The sequence below is a fragment of the Suricata suricatta genome, chromosome 17, assembly GCF_006229205.1.
Source record: "Suricata suricatta isolate VVHF042 chromosome 17, meerkat_22Aug2017_6uvM2_HiC, whole genome shotgun sequence".
NCBI lineage: Eukaryota > Metazoa > Chordata > Mammalia > Carnivora > Herpestidae > Suricata > Suricata suricatta.
The window spans coordinates 51,363,801-51,381,996 of record NC_043716.1 but is presented as its reverse complement, the minus strand read 5'-3'; the positions used below and the strand labels follow the sequence as shown (position 1 = coordinate 51,381,996).

At 59.4% G+C, this 18,196-nt stretch overlaps 1 protein-coding gene across 2 annotated transcripts in view; it reads left to right on the top strand.

The window, feature by feature from the left end:
- The window catches only part of SDK2 (sidekick cell adhesion molecule 2), a 130,293-nt gene that overhangs the window by 77,291 nt on the left and 34,806 nt on the right, over positions 1-18,196 (top strand). For both annotated transcript variants that reach the window (XM_029928248.1, XM_029928249.1), the window contains exons 18-32: positions 2,812-3,007; positions 3,209-3,307; positions 3,710-3,901; positions 4,795-4,916; positions 5,574-5,683; positions 5,804-5,954; positions 8,655-8,892; positions 9,599-9,714; positions 10,338-10,527; positions 11,756-11,854; positions 13,135-13,329; positions 14,317-14,518; positions 15,338-15,441; positions 15,893-15,963; positions 17,418-17,553. In XM_029928248.1, the coding sequence (XP_029784108.1) occupies positions 2,812-3,007; positions 3,209-3,307; positions 3,710-3,901; positions 4,795-4,916; positions 5,574-5,683; positions 5,804-5,954; positions 8,655-8,892; positions 9,599-9,714; positions 10,338-10,527; positions 11,756-11,854; positions 13,135-13,329; positions 14,317-14,518; positions 15,338-15,441; positions 15,893-15,963; positions 17,418-17,553 (2,221 nt within the window). The remainder of the gene's footprint in view (positions 1-2,811; positions 3,008-3,208; positions 3,308-3,709; positions 3,902-4,794; positions 4,917-5,573; positions 5,684-5,803; positions 5,955-8,654; positions 8,893-9,598; positions 9,715-10,337; positions 10,528-11,755; positions 11,855-13,134; positions 13,330-14,316; positions 14,519-15,337; positions 15,442-15,892; positions 15,964-17,417; positions 17,554-18,196) is intronic.

Sequence of the window (18,196 nt, the reverse complement as noted above, 5' to 3'; positions counted from 1 at the left end):
GCTCCTGCATCTAGCAGGCCATACCTGCCACCCCACTCTCTCAGTCCCCGTAACACGCTGCCTCACTCCATGCCTCCTCCTGGCAGCCAGCAAGGCCGCTATCACTGTTCCCTATAATAGCGGGAGGCTCAGAGAGGTTGAGTGACTTTCCCAGGGTCACACAGTAAGTGACAGCGCTGGGTTCCGTTGTCCCTCCTCCCCACTTTGCACATTCTGCTCCCCACACATGACACACCCCACCGGCACCTCCAGTGACAGGGCCTCTGCTTCCTAAGGCGGAGTTCCCGTCCCAGGAACCTAGATCTGGTGCCGCTCCCCCAGCACACAGGGCCCCCGGACCCCCCACCCAGGCTCAGGACAGCCCAAACTGCTTGGACTCTGAGACCAAGGGCCTGACCGAGCCAATTGACACTGACCCTGGCTAACCAGAGCAGACGCACAGACAGCAAAGACAATCCCAATGCCCACCTAACAGCTGTGCGGACCTTTGGGACACAGGCCTTCATCCTGGGTCTGGGGGGCGGTCAGGGGAACAGGTGTGTGGAGAGAGTCTGCAGATCTGAAGCCAGCTCCTGGCCCGTCCACGCACACCAGCCCAGGCCCAACCTTCGTGGTCTTCAGTTCCCTTTCTGCAACGGCACAGGGCAGTGACTCCCATCCAGTCCTCACCGCGGTGACGCAACGGGACTGGCCGGGGGTGGGCTCACCTCAGTGCCGGTAGGAACTCACCAGACGGCGGCCTCGTTGTGAGTTCGCTTGAACAGAGTCCCACCCCAGGGCTGCCCAGAGCCCACCTCCTTTCAGGGACTAGACGGCGCAGAAGGCAAGTCCTCCGCAGCTAAATGACAAGTGGCTCACACTTGTAAACATTCTGAAGCAGCCTTGGTCCCGCCACCATCTTGGGCTTTGGGCCTGGAAGTCAGATGACGGGGTCCTTGCTCAGAAAACCACACGGCCATCACCCTGTGCACTGCTGGGTCGTTTTTGAAGACAACTCCTTTGTCCTTTATTCCTGAAATAATGGCCGTGGCCATAATTGGCCTCAACTCAATAAAATAATATTTACCCAGATTTTGCACTTGCTGGGGAACACACCACACAATTAATTCTAATGGCGTAATTAATTCAAATTTACATTAATTAAATTAAATTAAAACATTAAACTTGTTTCTTAATCTACTCCAAAGGAGTTCAGCAATGTAATTGCTATGAAACAAGATAACCGAAATAAGGAGGATATTTAACATACTTATTAAATGCCACTTAGTATTTCTGATTAGTATTTTTAGGGTCTAATTAGTGTCTAATTAACTTGCTATAGGCTATCTTTTCACAATACCAATTAAATTTCAAAACATCCTTTATAAACACACAGCCATGAAAAGGAGAAGATGAAGCATTGTTATAGGGGTGAGTTAATCAGGAGACATCAGCACCGTATTGTTTTAAATCTATAAATACCGGCACTTATTAAAACTCATCAAGTATTGCTTTTCACCATTAATTGCTAGTTAATCAACTTCAAATAAACCGAGAACTCTCTGAGACCAGCTGTCATTGGTGGAGACAGATGAAGGGCTCAGAAAATAGGCATGTGAGGTGACAGATCAAGAGGCAAGAAGAGGGGCGCCTGGGGGGCTCAGTCGGCTGGGCGTCCGACTTCGGCTCAGGTCATGATCTCAGGGTTTGTGAGTTCGAGCCCCGCAGCAGGCTCTGTGCTGACAGCTCGGAGCCTGGAGCCTGCTTCGGATTCTGTGTCTCCCTCTTTTTCTGACCTTCCCCCAGTCACGTTCTCTCTCTCTCTCTCTCTCTCTCTCTCTCTCTCTCTCTCTCTCTGAAAAATAAATAAACATTAAAAATTTTTTTAAAAAGAGGCCAGAAGAGAAGGAAGGGAGGCAGGAGGCACACATGTCCCAGGCTGGGTGTGCAGAGGACAGGTCAGACCAAAAGCCATGCTGAGTTCACAGACAGGTTTTCTTGCCAGTGCTCCGCCTCCAGGGCGTGGCTCAGACTGAAATCCCAACTTGGAACTAGAGGAAAGGCGTAGCTGAGATGTCCCCAAGGGACACTCTGTCTGGCCCAGATAAGCTGCAGGAGCCCCGGTGTTGGAATCTGAGCCCTTGAGCTCCCCACTGGCTGTGTGGTATCGGGGGCATCACTGAACCTCTCTGAGCTCACCTGTGACACACAGGGTGGGCTCCATGCTCAGAGGGAGCCCCGCTTCACCTTGCGTTTCTTTTTTTTTTTTTAACTTTTTTTTTTTTTAATTTTTGAGAGACAGAGACAGTGTGAGCAGGGGAGGGTCAGAGAGAGAGGGAGATACAGAATCAGAAGCAGACTCCAGGCTCTGAGCTAGCTATCAGCACAAAACCCAACACGGGGCTTGAACCCATGAACCATGAGATCATGACCTGAGCCGAAGCCAGATGCTTAACCGTCTGAGCCACCCAGGCGCCCCTCACCTTGCATTTCTTAAAAATTGTTGAACCAGGGGACCCTGCCTTTTCATTTTGCACCGGACCTGCTCCTTCTGTAGCCGATCGGGTAAAAACCTCCCTTGTGAGAGAGCGCTCAGCCGGTGCCTGCCCAGAGCCAGCTGCTCAGTGAACGCACTGCAACAAAGCAACCTCCCAGGAGGACAGAGGCCCGCGGCTTGTGGCTGGCTGCACGGTCACCCCTTCCCTGGGAGGAGGGACCCTAGGGAGCTGGGCTCCTAGACTCTCTCTGTCCATTGGCCCAGACTGTGGGAGAGCACTCGGCCTCTTCTGGAACGTTCTTGCTGCCCTGCCTGAATTGCTGGCCTCTCCCCAGCTGATTGCCTGGGAGCCTGAGCAGGAAGAAGAGGTTACCATGGTGACTGCCCGGCCCAACTTTCAAGACAGCATCCACGTGGGCTTTGTGTCTGGCCTGAAGAAGTTCACCGAGTACTTCACCTCTGTGCTGTGCTTCACCACTCCCGGGGACGGGCCGCGGAGCACCCCCCAACTGGTGCGCACCCACGAGGACGGTAGGCACCGCCCCGCCCCCACTGCCCCGCCCCCTCCCACTCCTCTGCCCAGGAGCCAGACAGCCCTCCAGGCACAGGGTGACCCCGGCCTTGCCTCCCATCCCAAAGTGTCCCTGGCCCGCACCGGGCTGTCTTGCAGACAGCGGTGTCTCTCTGGATCTAACTGGCGTTGGGTGGGGTGGGGGCCCCTTTGGGGTACAGTGCCGGGACCTGTGGGACACCTGAGCTTCAGTGAAATCCTGGACACGTCGCTGAAAGTCAGCTGGCAAGAGCCAGGAGAGAAGAATGGCATGCTCACAGGTAGGCATCTCGGTGTTACTGAACCCGGGGGGTGAGACAGGGTCATCCAGTCCATCCCCCTGCCTTTGACAAGTGCTCGTCCCAAACCTCCCTTTGTTAGAAAGCACTCAGAGGAGCCTCCCAGCCCCCTCTGCGCCCAGGTTGTCCCATGTCACCTGCCGCTGGCCTCAGTCGGCCACCATGATGACTTAGCCCCTCCCACAGTCCCCACCCCACAGGGGGGCCTCCCACCGAGGCTGTACCTGGGGCCCCAAGCCACCATGTCCCCAGCTCCCCCGGCCCTCAGTGCTGCCACCGCATGTCTGCCAGACTAGTGACGAAGAGAGAAGCAGAGCCAAAGGGCCAAAGCTAGCGTTTGGTCACAGCCAAGCTCACACCACCCCCTGGGGACGCCCCCCCCAGGGTACCGGATCTCCTGGGAGGAGTATAACCGCACCAACACCCGCGTGACCCACTACCTGCCCAACGTGACCCTGGAGTACCGCGTCACGGGCCTCACCGCGCTCACCACCTACACCATCGAGGTGGCCGCCATGACCGCCAAGGGCCAGGGCCAGGTGTCCGCGTCGACCATCTCCTCCGGGGTGCCTCCAGGTGCGTGCCTCCTCTTGGGGACTCCCGGCCTCTTGGGGTTCTCCTGACCGATGGCTTCCCTTTTCCTCGGGAATACCGGCTTCCTTCCCACACAGCTCTGCCCCGCCTTGGGTCCGTGGCCCCTTGGCTTCCCCCGCAGGGTGGGCTTACTTCCCCCAGGAAGGCACAGTCCCCCCAGGACCCCACCGCTGTCTCGTCCACGCCCCCTCCCACACCAGGGTCTGGATCAAGCCGTGGTATTTCCGAGTCAGGGGAAGATTTCTCACTGTCCCCAGAACGTCCAAGTGGGATTCCAACCAGTTGAAGCGTTGGTTGGGAAAGAGGTAGAATTAAGTGGGAATTAACGTCTCTTAAGTTTTTAATGTTTATTTTTGAAAAAGGGGCTGCGGGGAGGGGCAAAGAGAGGGAGACACAGAATCCGAAGCAGGCTCCAGGCTCTGAGCTGTCAGCACAGAGCCCGACACGGGGCTCGAACTCATAAACTGTGAGATCATGACCTGAGCCGAAGAAGGAGGCTCAACGGACTGAGCTGCCCCCCCTCCCACCCCTCCTTCTAATCTTCGTGATTGGGTTTCGGAAGGCAGAAATGGGCTGTGTGTGGACAGGGAGCGGGGAGGATTCTTTCTGGAAGCCTCTGTATGCCCAGCTCCCATTTCCCAGTATGGTCAGCCTCCCTGTGGCCCTGAGAGACGGCCCCCCCTCAGCCCCCAACGCTGTGTCAGGCCCCTGGTCCGGACACAGAGCCTTCAGTGCAGGAAGAAGACTGTTGGAGGGCTGAAGCTTGGCCCTGCTGTTCCTAGGAAGTTTCTAGAGAAAGGGTGGCACACAGCTGCCCCCACCCCCGCCCAGAGTCCCTTCTCTGCACCTGATCACCTTTCCCTCCCTGTTTCCAGAACTCCCAGGGGCCCCCACCAACCTGGGCATCTCCAACATCGGCCCCCGCTCCGTGACCTTGCAGTTCCGGCCAGGCTACGACGGCAAAACCTCCATCTCCCGCTGGCTGGTGGAGGCCCAGGTAAAACCGGCCTCTGGGGTGCCCTGCCGCCCGGGGAAGCCAGCTTCCTGGCCCTGGACCCGCCCTGCCCTCGAGCGCCATCCTATGTGTAGTCACATCTGGGGGAATCTTCAAGCGCCTCTGTCCGACGGCCAAACCCCCAGAAATGCCGGCAGTCCCCAGTACCGCCTGCGTGTCACCTAACTGCCGCGTGCGCACCCCAGAAGTTGTGGGGTCTCACCTGGGCTGCACCCGGGGCGCGTTTACAAGTTCTCACGCCTGGGCTACCCCCTCAGAAGTTCGGAATCTGAGTTAGTGGGGGTTTTCGAGGTGTGCCAAGGCCAGGGTGTGCAGCAGAATCACCTGGTGAGCCTGGTAAACCCAGATTCCTGGGTACCAGCCCGCAGGATTCTGATGGGCTGGGTCCAGGGCCGGGCCTTGAGTGGGGACAGGGTTCTAGTAAGCATTCCCCCAGATTCGATACAGGACAGCTCAGGGGTCACCCTTGAAGTCATGTTTAAGGGCCTGGAAAGACGGTGACCCCACTTGGTGCCCCTCGGGGCCCTGGGGTTGAACCAAGACCTTCCTTGGGGAGAGGGCTTGACCGCTTAGAAGGTGGGGCACTGAACACCTCAGCCCCACGGGCTGGGCAGGTCTAAGCGCGTCTTCCGGTTCCAGGTAGGCGTGGTTGGGGAGGGAGAGGAGTGGCTGCTGGTGCACCAGCTCACCAACGAGCCCGATGCCCGCTCCATGGAGGTGCCCGAGCTCAACCCCTTCACCTACTACAGGTAACGGGGCAGACGCGGGTGGCCGGGGGCAGCAGGGGTGGACACTGCCCTGCCCGGGGCGGGCTTTGGCCCCAGGGTCCTGCCCTCATCGTCTGGCTCACCCCCTTCCCCCCACCGCAGCTTCCGAATGCGCCAGGTGAACATCGTGGGCACGAGCCCACCCAGCCAGCCTTCTAGAAAGATCCAGACCCTCCAGGCACCCCCTGACATGGCGCCAGCCAACGTGACCCTGCGCACAGCCAGTGAGACCAGCCTGTGGCTCCGCTGGATGGTAAGGCTCCCACAAGGGGATGGGATGACTCCTTGGTCCCTGTCATCCTCAAGGTCATGGGTCAAGGTCCCACATCAAAGGACCACGAGAATACCCATAGCCCCTTTCTCTTTCCTTTGCACCTAGTACCTGGTAAGGTGCCCGATAATCATTCTCAGCCAAACGAACAAATCCCTCATGTGGTAGAAAACACTGCGTCTGTAGGTGCCAAGCATTTTCCCTGTTCTGTTCCATTTAATCCTCCCAGTAATCCTGTGACGAACACATCACCATCGACATTCACAGCTAAGAAAACTGAGCCTCAGAGAGGTTAGGAACCCACCCGAGGCCACACAGCTCCCAAGTGGTGGGTCTGAGGATCAGGTGTAAGTTGTCCTATCGGCACTGAGTTAGTGAGGGGTTGCTTCTGAGGTTGGGCGGCAGCTGAGGGAGACCATCCCCCAAGATCAGGGTTCCCTGTCCAGGGTCACTACCCCAGGGGACCCCGCACAAGGTAATAATGCGAACATGCTGAGGGCTTTCTTTCCTGCCGGGCACGTTCTGAGTGCTTTACTCAAAGTCAAACCCAGGACCCTCTCCACAGGCTTGTGACAGCAGAGTGAGCCTGGCCCCTATTTACAGATGAGGAAACAGAGGCAGAGAGACGCCAATTAACTGGCCCAAGAAACCGCCCCCATCCCCCCCACACACACAAATCCTCCCACGTCCTGTAGTTAACAGCAGGGCTCGGATTCCCAGCCCGGGGAGCCTGGCCCGCAGAATCCACAGCCCTCACCACGGAGCACTCTGCCCGGCTTCCAAGGATCAGAAGAGGACATTTCTCTCCGACTCCTTTCCTCCCGACGGCTGCCCCCACAAAGCAGCAATCCAGGAGGTTCGGGAACCATATGAGAATTCTGAGCCTGACAGGGGCGCCTGGGTGGCTCAGTCGGTTAAGCGTCCGACCTTAGCTCAGGTCATGATCTCGCAGTCCGTGGGTTCAAGCCCCACATCGGGCTCTGTGCTGACAGCTCAGAGCCTGGAGCTGCTTCAGATTCTGTGTCTCCCTCTCTCTCTGCCCTTCCCCCACTCATGCCCTGCCTCTCTCTCTCAAAAATAAATTTAAACAAAATTTAAAAAAATAAAGAATTCTGGGCCCGACAACTGTGGGGAACTTCTCTTCTCCTTAAGGAGCGCTGGGAAGACCCAGGGTGACCCCACTTCGCCAGCCAGCCTGGCCGCATAACTCTGTTTTATTTCCACTTGCACAAAAAACAGCTTACAAACCCCCACGCTGTGGGATTTACTAGAAAGCCGTGACTCCCTTTCACTTAGGCGGACGCCGGATGAAAGGAACTCGGTACCGTCAGCCCTGGACCGTTAGTTATTAATTACGATTCTCCTCTCAGAGGGCCGGCGCCCAGCGAAGCTGTCTTTCCGTCCAGCTCAGTGGCCCCGCGCACCATACTCAGCCCCCCACCCCGGGGCGGGTGCGGCCCCTATTACTGCTCACAGAGCCCCTTCCCTCCTAGGCCCCCCTCCCGGCTGGCTCCCTGCCTCCCTCCGGCAGCTCATCTTAAGGTTTCCAAATGCTAAAAGACTAGAGAGTCTGATGCCCAAGGGGCACTGGAGGAGGAATAAAAAATTGCCGCACCGTGCAGGGCCCCAGGGACCTCCAGACCCGTTTAATGGTGCGCAGCCCGTTACCTTTCCCTTGCAGGTAAGACAGCGTGTGCTCTAGGCCCATCGATTGCTGTCTTAATGGTCTCTGGTCGGCTTCACTAAGTGTCTCCAAGGGCAGGGCCTGGCAGGAGTCAGTGAGAATGTAGAGAGTGAGGCAGAGGCCGAGGGACCAGAGGAAGTGGGTCAGAATGTGGGCAGCCTGAGGACCATGTGCTCTTTGGGGCCCCCTGGGGATGCAGAATGACAGGGAGGTGAGGGCCTGAGGGCCCCCCAACCCCAGCTCTTCCCCCTTCGGAGAGAATCTGAAGGCCGAGCCCTCAGCTCACACCTGCTTCAGATCACAGCGCGCCCCCCCCACCCCCACCCCACGCAACCTTCACACACCTCCCCTGCTTATCCACACCGGCCAAGTTCATCCAGACGACCTTGAGCCGGCAGCCACAGCCCCAGCAGCCTAGGAAAGGAGTCTGTCTTTTCTCTTTGCTGAAACTCAGACCAGAAGGAGGCTGAACGTGCGGCAGGAGAGGAGGTTGAAGTTTGCCAATAGAGGGACCGGTGCTCCGTCCACGCTCGAGTTGCTGTCCCCCCCCACACCGGCTCCTCCAAGGGCGGGTGTGAGCTGAGGCCAGGCGTGTTATAGGCAATTAAATAAGTGTATGTTGGCAGCCTGAGCGAGGGAGTTAAGTGGGAGAGACAGCCAAGGCCAGAGGTGCTGTGCTCACCAGCGCGTCTCCTCCCCGGTCCAACCCCCTTGGCGGGGGAGCAAGTTTGCTGCGCACCAGAAATGGATGTGGTGCCTCCTTAGAGCTTGGGGCAGAGAGACAGGGAGGCAGGGGGAGCCGCCAGAAACACAGACTCACACGATCCAAGCTGCAACCCGGGAGCGCACCTCACATGGGCACTGACAGGTTGAACAGGGGTGGGGTGGGGGCTCGGTAATCCTGTAGGGCTCCCTGGAAGAGGGTGCATAAGCCAGAGAGTCCCACACCCCGGACAGGCCCAGCCTCCCAGCAGCTCCACCGCCCTGCCTTCCCGCAGCCTCTCCCAGAGATGGAATACAACGGGAACCCCGAGTCGGTGGGCTACAAGATCAGATATAGCCGGGCAGATGGCCGCGGCAAGACGCTGAGCCACGTGGTCCAGGACCGCGTGGAGCGTGAGTACACCATCGAAGACCTGGAGGAGTGGACAGAGTACCGCGTGCAGGTCCAGGCCTTCAACGCCATCGGGAGCGGGCCCTGGAGCCAGATGGTGACAGGCAGGACCCGGGAGTCAGGTACTGCCCCCTTTGCCACCCCTGTTCCTGGCAGCCTGCATCTGTGATGCCCCCACCTTTGGCTCTCTGCCCGCAGGGCTTGCCAAGGGCACAAGAGCTGAGCCGTTGTTCAGAATAAGCCCAGGCTCACTTTCCTGTTTGTGCCCAGTCTCCTGGCAGAACACCCTATGCTCTTGCTGTGTCCCCCACCATCTTCCCACTGCTCCCCAAACTAGGGGGGTTCCCACCCCTGTGGGTTAACCAGTCTGCACCTGCAACGTGCCCATCTCTGTGCCCTCGTCTTAAACCCTGACACCCAGTAGTGCCCACAAGAGGCTGAGATGGGGAGGTCAGAGGAGCTCACAGAACATTCCAGAAACAGAAGCAGCAGCTCATAGGAGCCTGACAGGGTCACCCACAAATGATGAGCCCCCAGCCTGCTGGCAGCCCTCATTCCTCCACTTGTAGGGAGCTGTTCTTGAGACCTTTCCAAGGACATCCCTCCCCAGCCAGTCCCTCCTCACCCTTCACCGCTGCACGGGCTGGAAATGGGGTCTCATCCTGACGTTGGCCTGAGCTAACGTTCGGGAGGCAGAGGAAGCATCTGTCCTGCTCCAGGACCAACAGGGGCCCTTGCAGGGTAATTGCAACTCGGGCACTGCCTGCCTGCCTCCCCGTGTAGGGCCCACTGTGTCCTGAGCTCCTCTCTGGTCCCTTTCTCCCTCAGTCCCATCCTCCGGTCCCACCAACGTGTCTGCGCTGGCCACCACTTCCAGCAGCATGCTGGTGCGCTGGAATGAGATCCCGGAGGCTGACCGCAACGGGCTCGTGCTAGGTTACAAGGTGAGGCCGGGACCCAAGGACGCCCCGTCCTCATGACCCCAGGGGCCTGGGTCTCCGCCTTCTGGAGTGGACACACAGGGTGGATCCCCACGGCTGTGCTCCAGTCGGCAGGGCAGCCACGGAGTCCTCCCTCAGGGCTGGGAGGCATCCAGGAAGGCCCACGTCCTTGGAGAAGCCCCCACCTTCCCCCAGGGCCCCCAGGAGGCCACACTGGCCACCCCCAGTGCACTCAGCCCCTGACGCCCGGTTCCTATTACCTTCTAGAACGGCTCTCATAGTTGCAGGCTTCAGCCTGGCTCACAAGCTGGGACTTGTGACCATGGCCACTGCTGGCCATGTGACCTTGAGCAAGTCATGCCCCCTCTCTGGGGCTGTTTGCCAACCTGAATGTTCTCTGAGGCCCCTCCCAGCTCCATGGCCGCGTGCAGCTTTGTGTCCCCGGCTCTCCCAGAACCCAGACTTCACAGTATCCCCTGACCCTCCGGGGCCAGGCCATTGCAAGGAACCCCTGCCCCCCCTAAGCCCGATTCCCACCTGCCTTACTCTGGGGATGAGACTTGGGGAAGGTGCCGGCGGGCAGGACCCAGGCCCAAGGCCGTCAGCCCCTGCCCTGCGCTCGGCAGGTGATGTACAAGGAGAAGGACTCAGACGCGCAGCCCCGGTTCTGGCTGGTGGAGGGGAACGCGTCTCGCAGTGCCCAGCTCTCGGGGCTGGGCAAGTACGTGCTGTACGAGGTGCAGGTGCTGGCTTTCACGCGCATCGGGGACGGCAGCCCCAGCCACCCGCCCGTCCTGGAGCGGACGCTGGATGACGGTGAGTGTCCACCCCCGGGGAGGCCGGGGGCTCCCCTTCCTCCTGCCTGCCCAGCGCCGCCCCTCTGGGGTCACCCTTGGCCCCAAAGCGAACCACGGCTTCAGGCTTCTCCTGTGGGAGGCAGGTCACCGACCCCAGCTCCAGGGGATGCTAATTCCGGACGGTGCCTCCCTGAGGAAGAAGTCATTCGAGGACCGTTTGACGCCTGCTTTAGTCTCTTGAGCACTCTTTGGGACACGTGCGCAAAATAGAGACTTGGCCTCCGTTTGGATTAGTGTTTGGCCTGGGGTGCGTTCACTTTGAGGACAGATCTGTGCAAGGGGGAGCCTTGATTTCCTGGGCCCCAGTCTCCAGGTTTGGTGTGCAGACAAGGGGCGCCAGCGGGGCTCCAGGCCTCCGTCCCTGCAGCAGAACTTTCCGTCAAAGGCTGACTGACGGGTCCTTCACTCCCTCCCCTCTCCCCACCCCGCAAACACTGCCGGGGTGCAGACAAGAGTGTAAAAGGAAGCCCCAGCACCATATGTCCACACAGACTAAAGTTATAAATCAACCTAATGGTCTGTTAAATTCAATATGTCTTAGCCTCCTGGCTTGACCTGGAAGGCCAAGTTCAAGTTTAGAAATCTGAGGCTTTCTGTAATTCTCTGTGGGGATGAGGCAGTGTGAGAAGGGCAGCAGCCATCCTCCCCCTGCCCCGCTCCCTTCCCATTCTCTCCCCTGGCGCATGGCATTCAGTCTCCATCCACGAGCCCCACACAGCTGCCCCCTTGGCCACCCCTCGGTCCAGAGGTGTGATTCTGGAGGGCGGACCTGGGGAACAGGCCCCCGCAGACCCTGGAAAAGGAGGGCTCGGGCTCGGGTGGACGGAAGTCAGAATGGCGTTTTGTGAAGCACAGACCGAGGACCAAGCCCCCTTGCCCAGTGCTGAGGACAGTCCTGTGTGTCCATATATGTGCACATGTGCCCGGACACCAAGCTAAAAAGGAAGCTGGAGCCTGGTCCCTTCCAGTTCTGCCAAATAATGCCTGTTTTGAGGGTAGAAACTTCACCAATAGCATCTTTGTGTCCCTTGATGGAACTCAGAGCCACACACTCCACAAAAGCTCACTGGGCTGCGTGTCCCCTTCCCCTGTGGCCCTGCCCACCTCTTCCACTAGAGCTAAACTAGGCTGGGGTGGGGGGGTTAGTGCAGCTGCACCATCACCTGCTTCTCCTTCGTCCCCTCCAGTCCCGGGACCGCCCATGGGCATCCTGTTCCCAGAGGTGAGGACCACATCTGTGCGACTGATCTGGCAGCCCCCCACTGCCCCCAACGGCATCATTCTTGGTAAGCCTGTCCCTGTCCCGTGCCCTGGCTGCAGGCCGAAGGAGGAGGCATAAGTGTAAAGGAGGCCAAAGCGAGACTAGGGCCAGAAAGGGTCCACGTCTCCTCAAGAAGGATTTTGAGTTTTATTTCTCTCGTTAAAAATATTTTGGGGCCCCTGGGTGGCTCAGTCAGTTAAGCGTCCAACTTCGGCTCAGGTCATGATCCCGCAGTTTGTGAGTTCGAGCCCTGAGTCAGGCTCTGTGCTGACGCCTCAGAGCCTGGACCTGCTTTGAATTGTGTCTCCCTCTCTGTTTCTGCTCCTCCCCCACGCTCTGTCTCTCAACAATAAATAAACGTTAAGGGGCGCCCAGGAGATTCAGTCGATTAAGCATCTGACGTTGGCTCAGATCATGGTCTCACGGTTCGTGGGTTTGAGCCCTGCGTTGGGCTCTGTGCTGACAGCTTGGAGCCTGGAAACAGTTTCAGGTTCTGTCTTCTTCTCTCTCTGCCCCTCTTCCATTCTCTCTCTCCCTCAAAAATAAATAAAAACATTAAAATTTTTTAAAGTAAATAAACGTTAAAAATTTTTTGAAAAAGTAATAAATACGTTTGGAGGGCATGATCATGGTTCAGGTTCCTTAAGGACTATTCATTAGCTTTATGCCCCCCAATACCCCACGAGGCCAGCCATCTGGTAAACCTCGGCTGCTGTTTGTAAGTGTGGCCAGGTGAGGGCGCACTCGCCAGCTCAGCACAGCCAGTTCGCAGAAGCATCTTTTCATATTCAAGATTCCCCCCCTAACACATGCGCACAGCCCTTCGGAGGGGAGACTCACAGGGTTGAAGTCAGCAGCTGTGTGAACTCGGATCCCTCCACAGCGTCAGCCCCCGCACCTGGAAAATGGTGGGCTGCACTCCCTGTGCCCGTCCAGGGCTCTCAGTCGTACCGGGGTCCCGCTGCACCTGGAAGGAAGGCAGCGTGGAAACCAAGAAGGGCAACCGCTTAGAAAGACAGGAGCTGGTCACTGCACTCAGTCACTTCCTAGCAGGTGGTCTGGCCCTCTCCAGGCTCAGTTTCCTCACCTGAAGCTGGTATAGGGGGTCACAGACTCTCTGTATAGAGCGCCCCCTACAGTCCCGCTCCCCAAGTGGCAGCTGAGGACGCATGAATGACGCAGACGGCTTCAAGCAGACCAGCCGCACAGCCAAGGTAGCCCGAGTGCAGACACTGTGGTGGCCAGAGAAGGAACAGCCGTGTCTTGGAGCACTGGGGACACAGCCCCTGTCCTTTCTTCCTGCAGCTTACCAGGTGACACACCGGCTCAACACCACCACTGCCAACACGGCCACGGTGGAGGTGCTCGCGCCCAGCGCCCGCCAATACACGGCCACCGGCCTCAAGCCAGAGTCCGTCTACCTGTTCCGCATCACAGCCCAGACCCGCAAGGGCTGGGGAGAGGCCGCCGAGGCCTTGGTGGTGACCACGGAGAAGAGAGGTGACTGCGCACTGGGGCTGGGGCGGCCTGGGGAGGGTGGTCCCAGCCAACCCAGCGGCTCCCATCCTGTCCTAGCAGGTGGCCGGAGCTCAGCCAATTAAGAGTCGCATTGCTCTGACCTGGAGTGGAACGTGGGCTCAAATCTCTGATGTCCGGGTCAGTGAGGGCTCTAGAGGCTTCTAGAAGCTGAGCTGGGAGCTCCCCTCCCAAGGATCATGCTCTGCCTCTGCAGAGGGAGGGTTTTCTGAAGTGAGGGTTGGTGACACCAACTTCCTTCCCCTTTCCCATCAATGAAGACGCTGTCCATTTGGGTGGAGGAGGGGCCCCCACCTGCCATTGGCCTGGGGCCCTGAGCCGGCTCCTCCCCTGGGGTCGGGCTCCCCTGAAGCAGGGTGAGACCCAGATCCCCGTGAAAGTGGTTCATCAGATCGTGTGCCCAGGAAAAACCAGTCGGACTGTGGTTCTCAACAGGGGGCCGCTTGGCCCCCCTGGGAACGCTGGGCCACGTCTGGAGACCCTGTCACCCGAGGGAGCTACTCCTGGCATCTCCAGCGCACAGGATGGCCCCATGCCCCGCAACCATGGGCCTCAAGGGCTGGAGTGGAAGCCCAGCTGGGGCAGGGCAGACAGCAGAGCCCCTCCCAGCAATGCCTGGTGCGGCTGCGTCCCATCAGTCAGGGACAGCGCAGGTCCCATCTCGGCTCTGGGCAGGCGGGGAGCACAGGAGCTGGGTGTTCCTACCCTCTGGCTTACCAGGCTGCCCTCGGGGGGTGTAAATCCTCAGGCACCCAGGCCTCTTGTGGCCTCAGCACAGGTCACGGGCCAGGAGCCAGGGTGCTGACTGTTGGGACCTGAGTGCATGTGGAGAGGGCCGGGGCAGCGGCCATCACCTCCTTCCCCGCCCTGGGGAAGCTCACCCCTCCCCACCCCCTCCGTTGCTGACTCACCTACTCCTACCCCCCCACCCCACCCCCCACCACCTCCCAGACCGCCCACAGCCCCCCAGCAAGCCGGTGGTGCGGCAGGAGGATGTGAAGGCACGCAGCGTCCTGCTGTCCTGGGAGCCGGGAAGTGACGGGCTGTCCCCCGTGCGCTACTACACGGTCCAGACCCGCGAGCTGCCTGGCGGCAGGTGGGCGCTGCACTCGGCCTCCGTGAGCCACAACGCCTCTGCTTTCGTGGTGGAGAGGTGAGGCCCGGGCCCGCCGGCCCAGACAGCACCGGGGCAGCTCCCGGTGGGCGGAGCGGGGGGCGTCCTGACACCTCTACATGTCTCCCACCTCCCGGGACCCTCCTCCAGTTCCGTCCTAACCTCCCCCCCCCACCCCCACTCTTGGATCTCTGTTAGGGCTGCCTCTTAATTATCTATTTCTGGAGTCTGGAAGCCCCCTTAGTGAGACGCTTGTCATCCCTCATTAGCGATTCCGACCGGCCAGACAGCATCTCCTTTCCTCCTCCCTCTGTCACAGGAGAGTGGAGCTTGCTCCGAAATTCCGGCTTCGGTTTAATTCCCAGCGGGTCGGATTTTTTATATTCCGGTTGACGTGACCAAGAGTTTTTGAGCAAGACTTTCCTCCCCACCCCCCACCCCCAATAAATCAAAAAGGAAGACATTTGCCTGGGGATGAAACGTTGGTTAACTCTTGAGACTCTTGACCCTTCCTAAGTTCACTGAATTCTAGAAAGGGATGGCGTTTCTGGCAGGAGGGAGTTTGCCAGGAGGGAGTGTTATTGGTGCCGTCCTTGCGGCTTGGTGCCTGTGAGGTGGGAGATGTGAGGACAGTGGCACCCGGGGACCTACGACTGAGAAGTGGGGCTGACCCCCAGGCTGGCATCATCCCAACCCCTGGGCCCTGCTCGTCCGCTGTCGCGGACCTTCTTTTTGAGCTTCGATGTTCCCGCCTGTGTAATGGGTCAGCACCCCCTGCTCCCCGCTTTCCCCAAGCAGGGATGGAGGGGTGAGGCATCAGGGGATGCCTCTGTTCACTGAACCTGATTGCCCCTGTAGACTCAAGCCCTTCACGTCCTACAAGTTCCGAGTGAAGGCGACCAATGACATTGGGGACAGCGAGTTCAGTGAGGAGTCGGAGCCGCTGACCACTCTGCAGGCCGGTCAGTGCCCCGCCCTCGACTCGGATCTCTTTCTCTTGGTGCTTCCTGGGCACTGGCCTTCTCTTCCGAGGGGAGGGGCCTCCAAGGCAGGAGGCCCTGTGTCTGGCTCCCTGGGCAGAGTCCCAAGGAGGTCTGAGCCAGAGGGACCTTCGCCAGGCATGGCGGCTCAGGCCCCCATGCCAACACACATGCTAATATTTTCCTTCTCGGATGTCCCCAAGCCCATGGCTGACCCCGGAAACCCAGTGAAGGGGTTTGGGGGAGGCCTCGGTGGCAGCCGTGTAAGGAGACGGTGGCTACAGGGACCAGGAGAACAGGGCTCTGGGCTCTTGGGTTCAGACTGGGCTCCAGCCCCTCCCCCTCCACACTCACAGAAGAATCTGGCCGCTGGGACCTCCCAGGGGGCCTTAACCCCAGCCCCCAGAGCTCACTTGTCTGTCTCTCTCCCCAGCCCCCGACGAGGCACCCACCATTGTCTCGGTGACACCCCACACCACCACCTCTGTGCTGATCCGATGGCAGGTACGGCCCAGCAGCCAGGGAGGGGCCCGTGTCCCAGGAGGACTGACGCCCGCTCCGTGCGGGGACCAGAGGGCTGGGTCGTCACATGCGCGTGCACAGACACGCCTCTCATCCCACTCTCCAGATAACCGTCCGGAGCAGGTGCTCCTACAATCCCCTTCTGCAGATGAGGACCCAGTTCTCAGGGAAGTGACATGAACGTCCCCCTGGTCACCCAGCTAGTCGGTGCCAGAGTCAGGTGTCATGCCCTTAGGTCTGCCCATCCTGGGACAGAAAAGTGCATGGGGCTCTCAGGGCCCCCAAGTCTCCACGAAACTCAGCCACTGTCCGAAAAGGGGTCCTGAGTGAGGAACGAAACACAGGTGTGCACACCTCGCCTGGACCCGGACGGGACTGCTCCCCTGTCACAGTGGACAGGAACCCATTGTTCGGGGACAGAGGACCCTCTTCGTCCTCGTCTCCCCCAGTTGGTGCCCCTTGGTGGGCACTGGTCTCCTGCCATGGCCTGAGGGTGCAGCTCAGAGACCTGGGGCCCCGTATGTGCCCACAGGATCCTGCCCCGCCCCGTATGCTCTGGAGCCCAGACCCTGGACTCAGCAGATCACCCACGGAGGCCCCAGAGCGGCAAAAACCTTGTCCCTGCTTTCTGGCGTCGGAAGGGGCAGGCACCAACTTCTGTCCACCTGCAGCGCCCCCCGGTGGGAAACGCCTGGAGGAAGAAACAAGAAGGGGCCCCCCTCTCCCTCCCCAGCCCCAGGCCTCCCTGGAAAAGGACACCCCCCTCAGTGAAAAATGACCTTGTGCGGCTGGAAGCCGGGACGCGGCTGGCAGAGATGCGGGCCGCCCTGGTGTCAGGGGCAGGGAGGCGCCAGCAGCCCCTGGGGAGGCAGTTAATGAGCAAATAAAAAGCAGAACCATTTCAGCAGGCTTTAAAAAAAAGGTATCATAAAAAGTAGCTTCCGCCTTCTCCCAAAGCCTGTTCTCCAGCTCAGCTGTGGATGGGAGCAGAAACATGAGGAAAGGCAGAGCAGGAGGTCTTGTCCTGATTCCCAGGACACGCTGGGCAGGTCACAGGCGGAGCGGCCAACCTGCTGAGGGAGGCTGGTGCTGTGGGAGGGCGTCCCTAGGCAAGGAACAGTCTGTGAGAGGAGCCCGATGCTGCTGTGTGACCTTGGACAAGTTCCTTACCCTCTCTGAGCCTCGCCTTCCCCCTCCGAGAACGGGCATGGCTTGGCGACCCCAGTCACCCCCTGCCTGTCTCACAGGGGATACTGCAGACCTCAAACAACCTCATTGCTTTGTAAATTAAAAATGCTCAGCGTCATGGTGCCTCTTTCCCTGGCGGAGAGGCCGTCTCTGCTCTGTGGTTGTGGGAGGCAGGATGGGGAGGGAGGGGCGAGCAGAGTGAGTTCCTTGCCCCCACCTCCCGCCATTCCCTACCCCCTTCCTCGCAGCCACCAGCAGAGGACAAGATCAATGGCATCCTCCTGGGTTTCCGCATCCGGTACCGGGAGCTGCTCTACGAGGGGCTTCGGGGCTTCACGCTGCGTGGCATCAACAACCCGGGGGCCAAGTGGGCCGAACTCACCTGTGAGTGGCATCTGCAGGGGTGGGGGGGCATATGGGCAGGAACGCTCCCCTCCTCTCCTGGGCTTCCTGGCCTCACTGTGACCTAAGACCCTGCCGCCCTCTCCTGTGTGTGCCCCTCCCCCCACCCCACCCTCGTCCCTTTCCTCTCCGGGGATTTATTAAGCACCTTCTGCATGCCCTCAGACCCTGGGGGCACACACCAGTGAAGAAGACAGAGGCCCCTGCCCTCTCCAAGTTTGCAGACTCAAGGAGGAGCCGGCGTTCCCAAAATAAACTCAGCAATAAATGTCTTAGAGGGTCGGCAAGGCAGACTTGGAGCGCGTATCATAGGGGAGCCAGTGCTCACCCCAAGAGGCAGCAGTCTGGCCCCCTCTGTCTCCTCGGGGAGGTCACTGCTCCGTCCTGGGGTCCTCAGCATCCAGCTTGCCTCTTGCGGTGGGAAAGGACGGAGCCAGGAGCCTGGTGTGACTCCCAAGGAGAGTCGCAAACCCGGGAATGATGTGCTTGCCCTTTGGGTTAGGGAGGTGACTTTGGTGGCAGGAGGACAATGGCTGGCCGCAGAAGACCAGAAGCAGGGGTGGCGGTTAGGGGCTAATGTAATCACAGAGGAGAGGCAGGAGGCTGCGGCCAAGGTGGCCGGCTC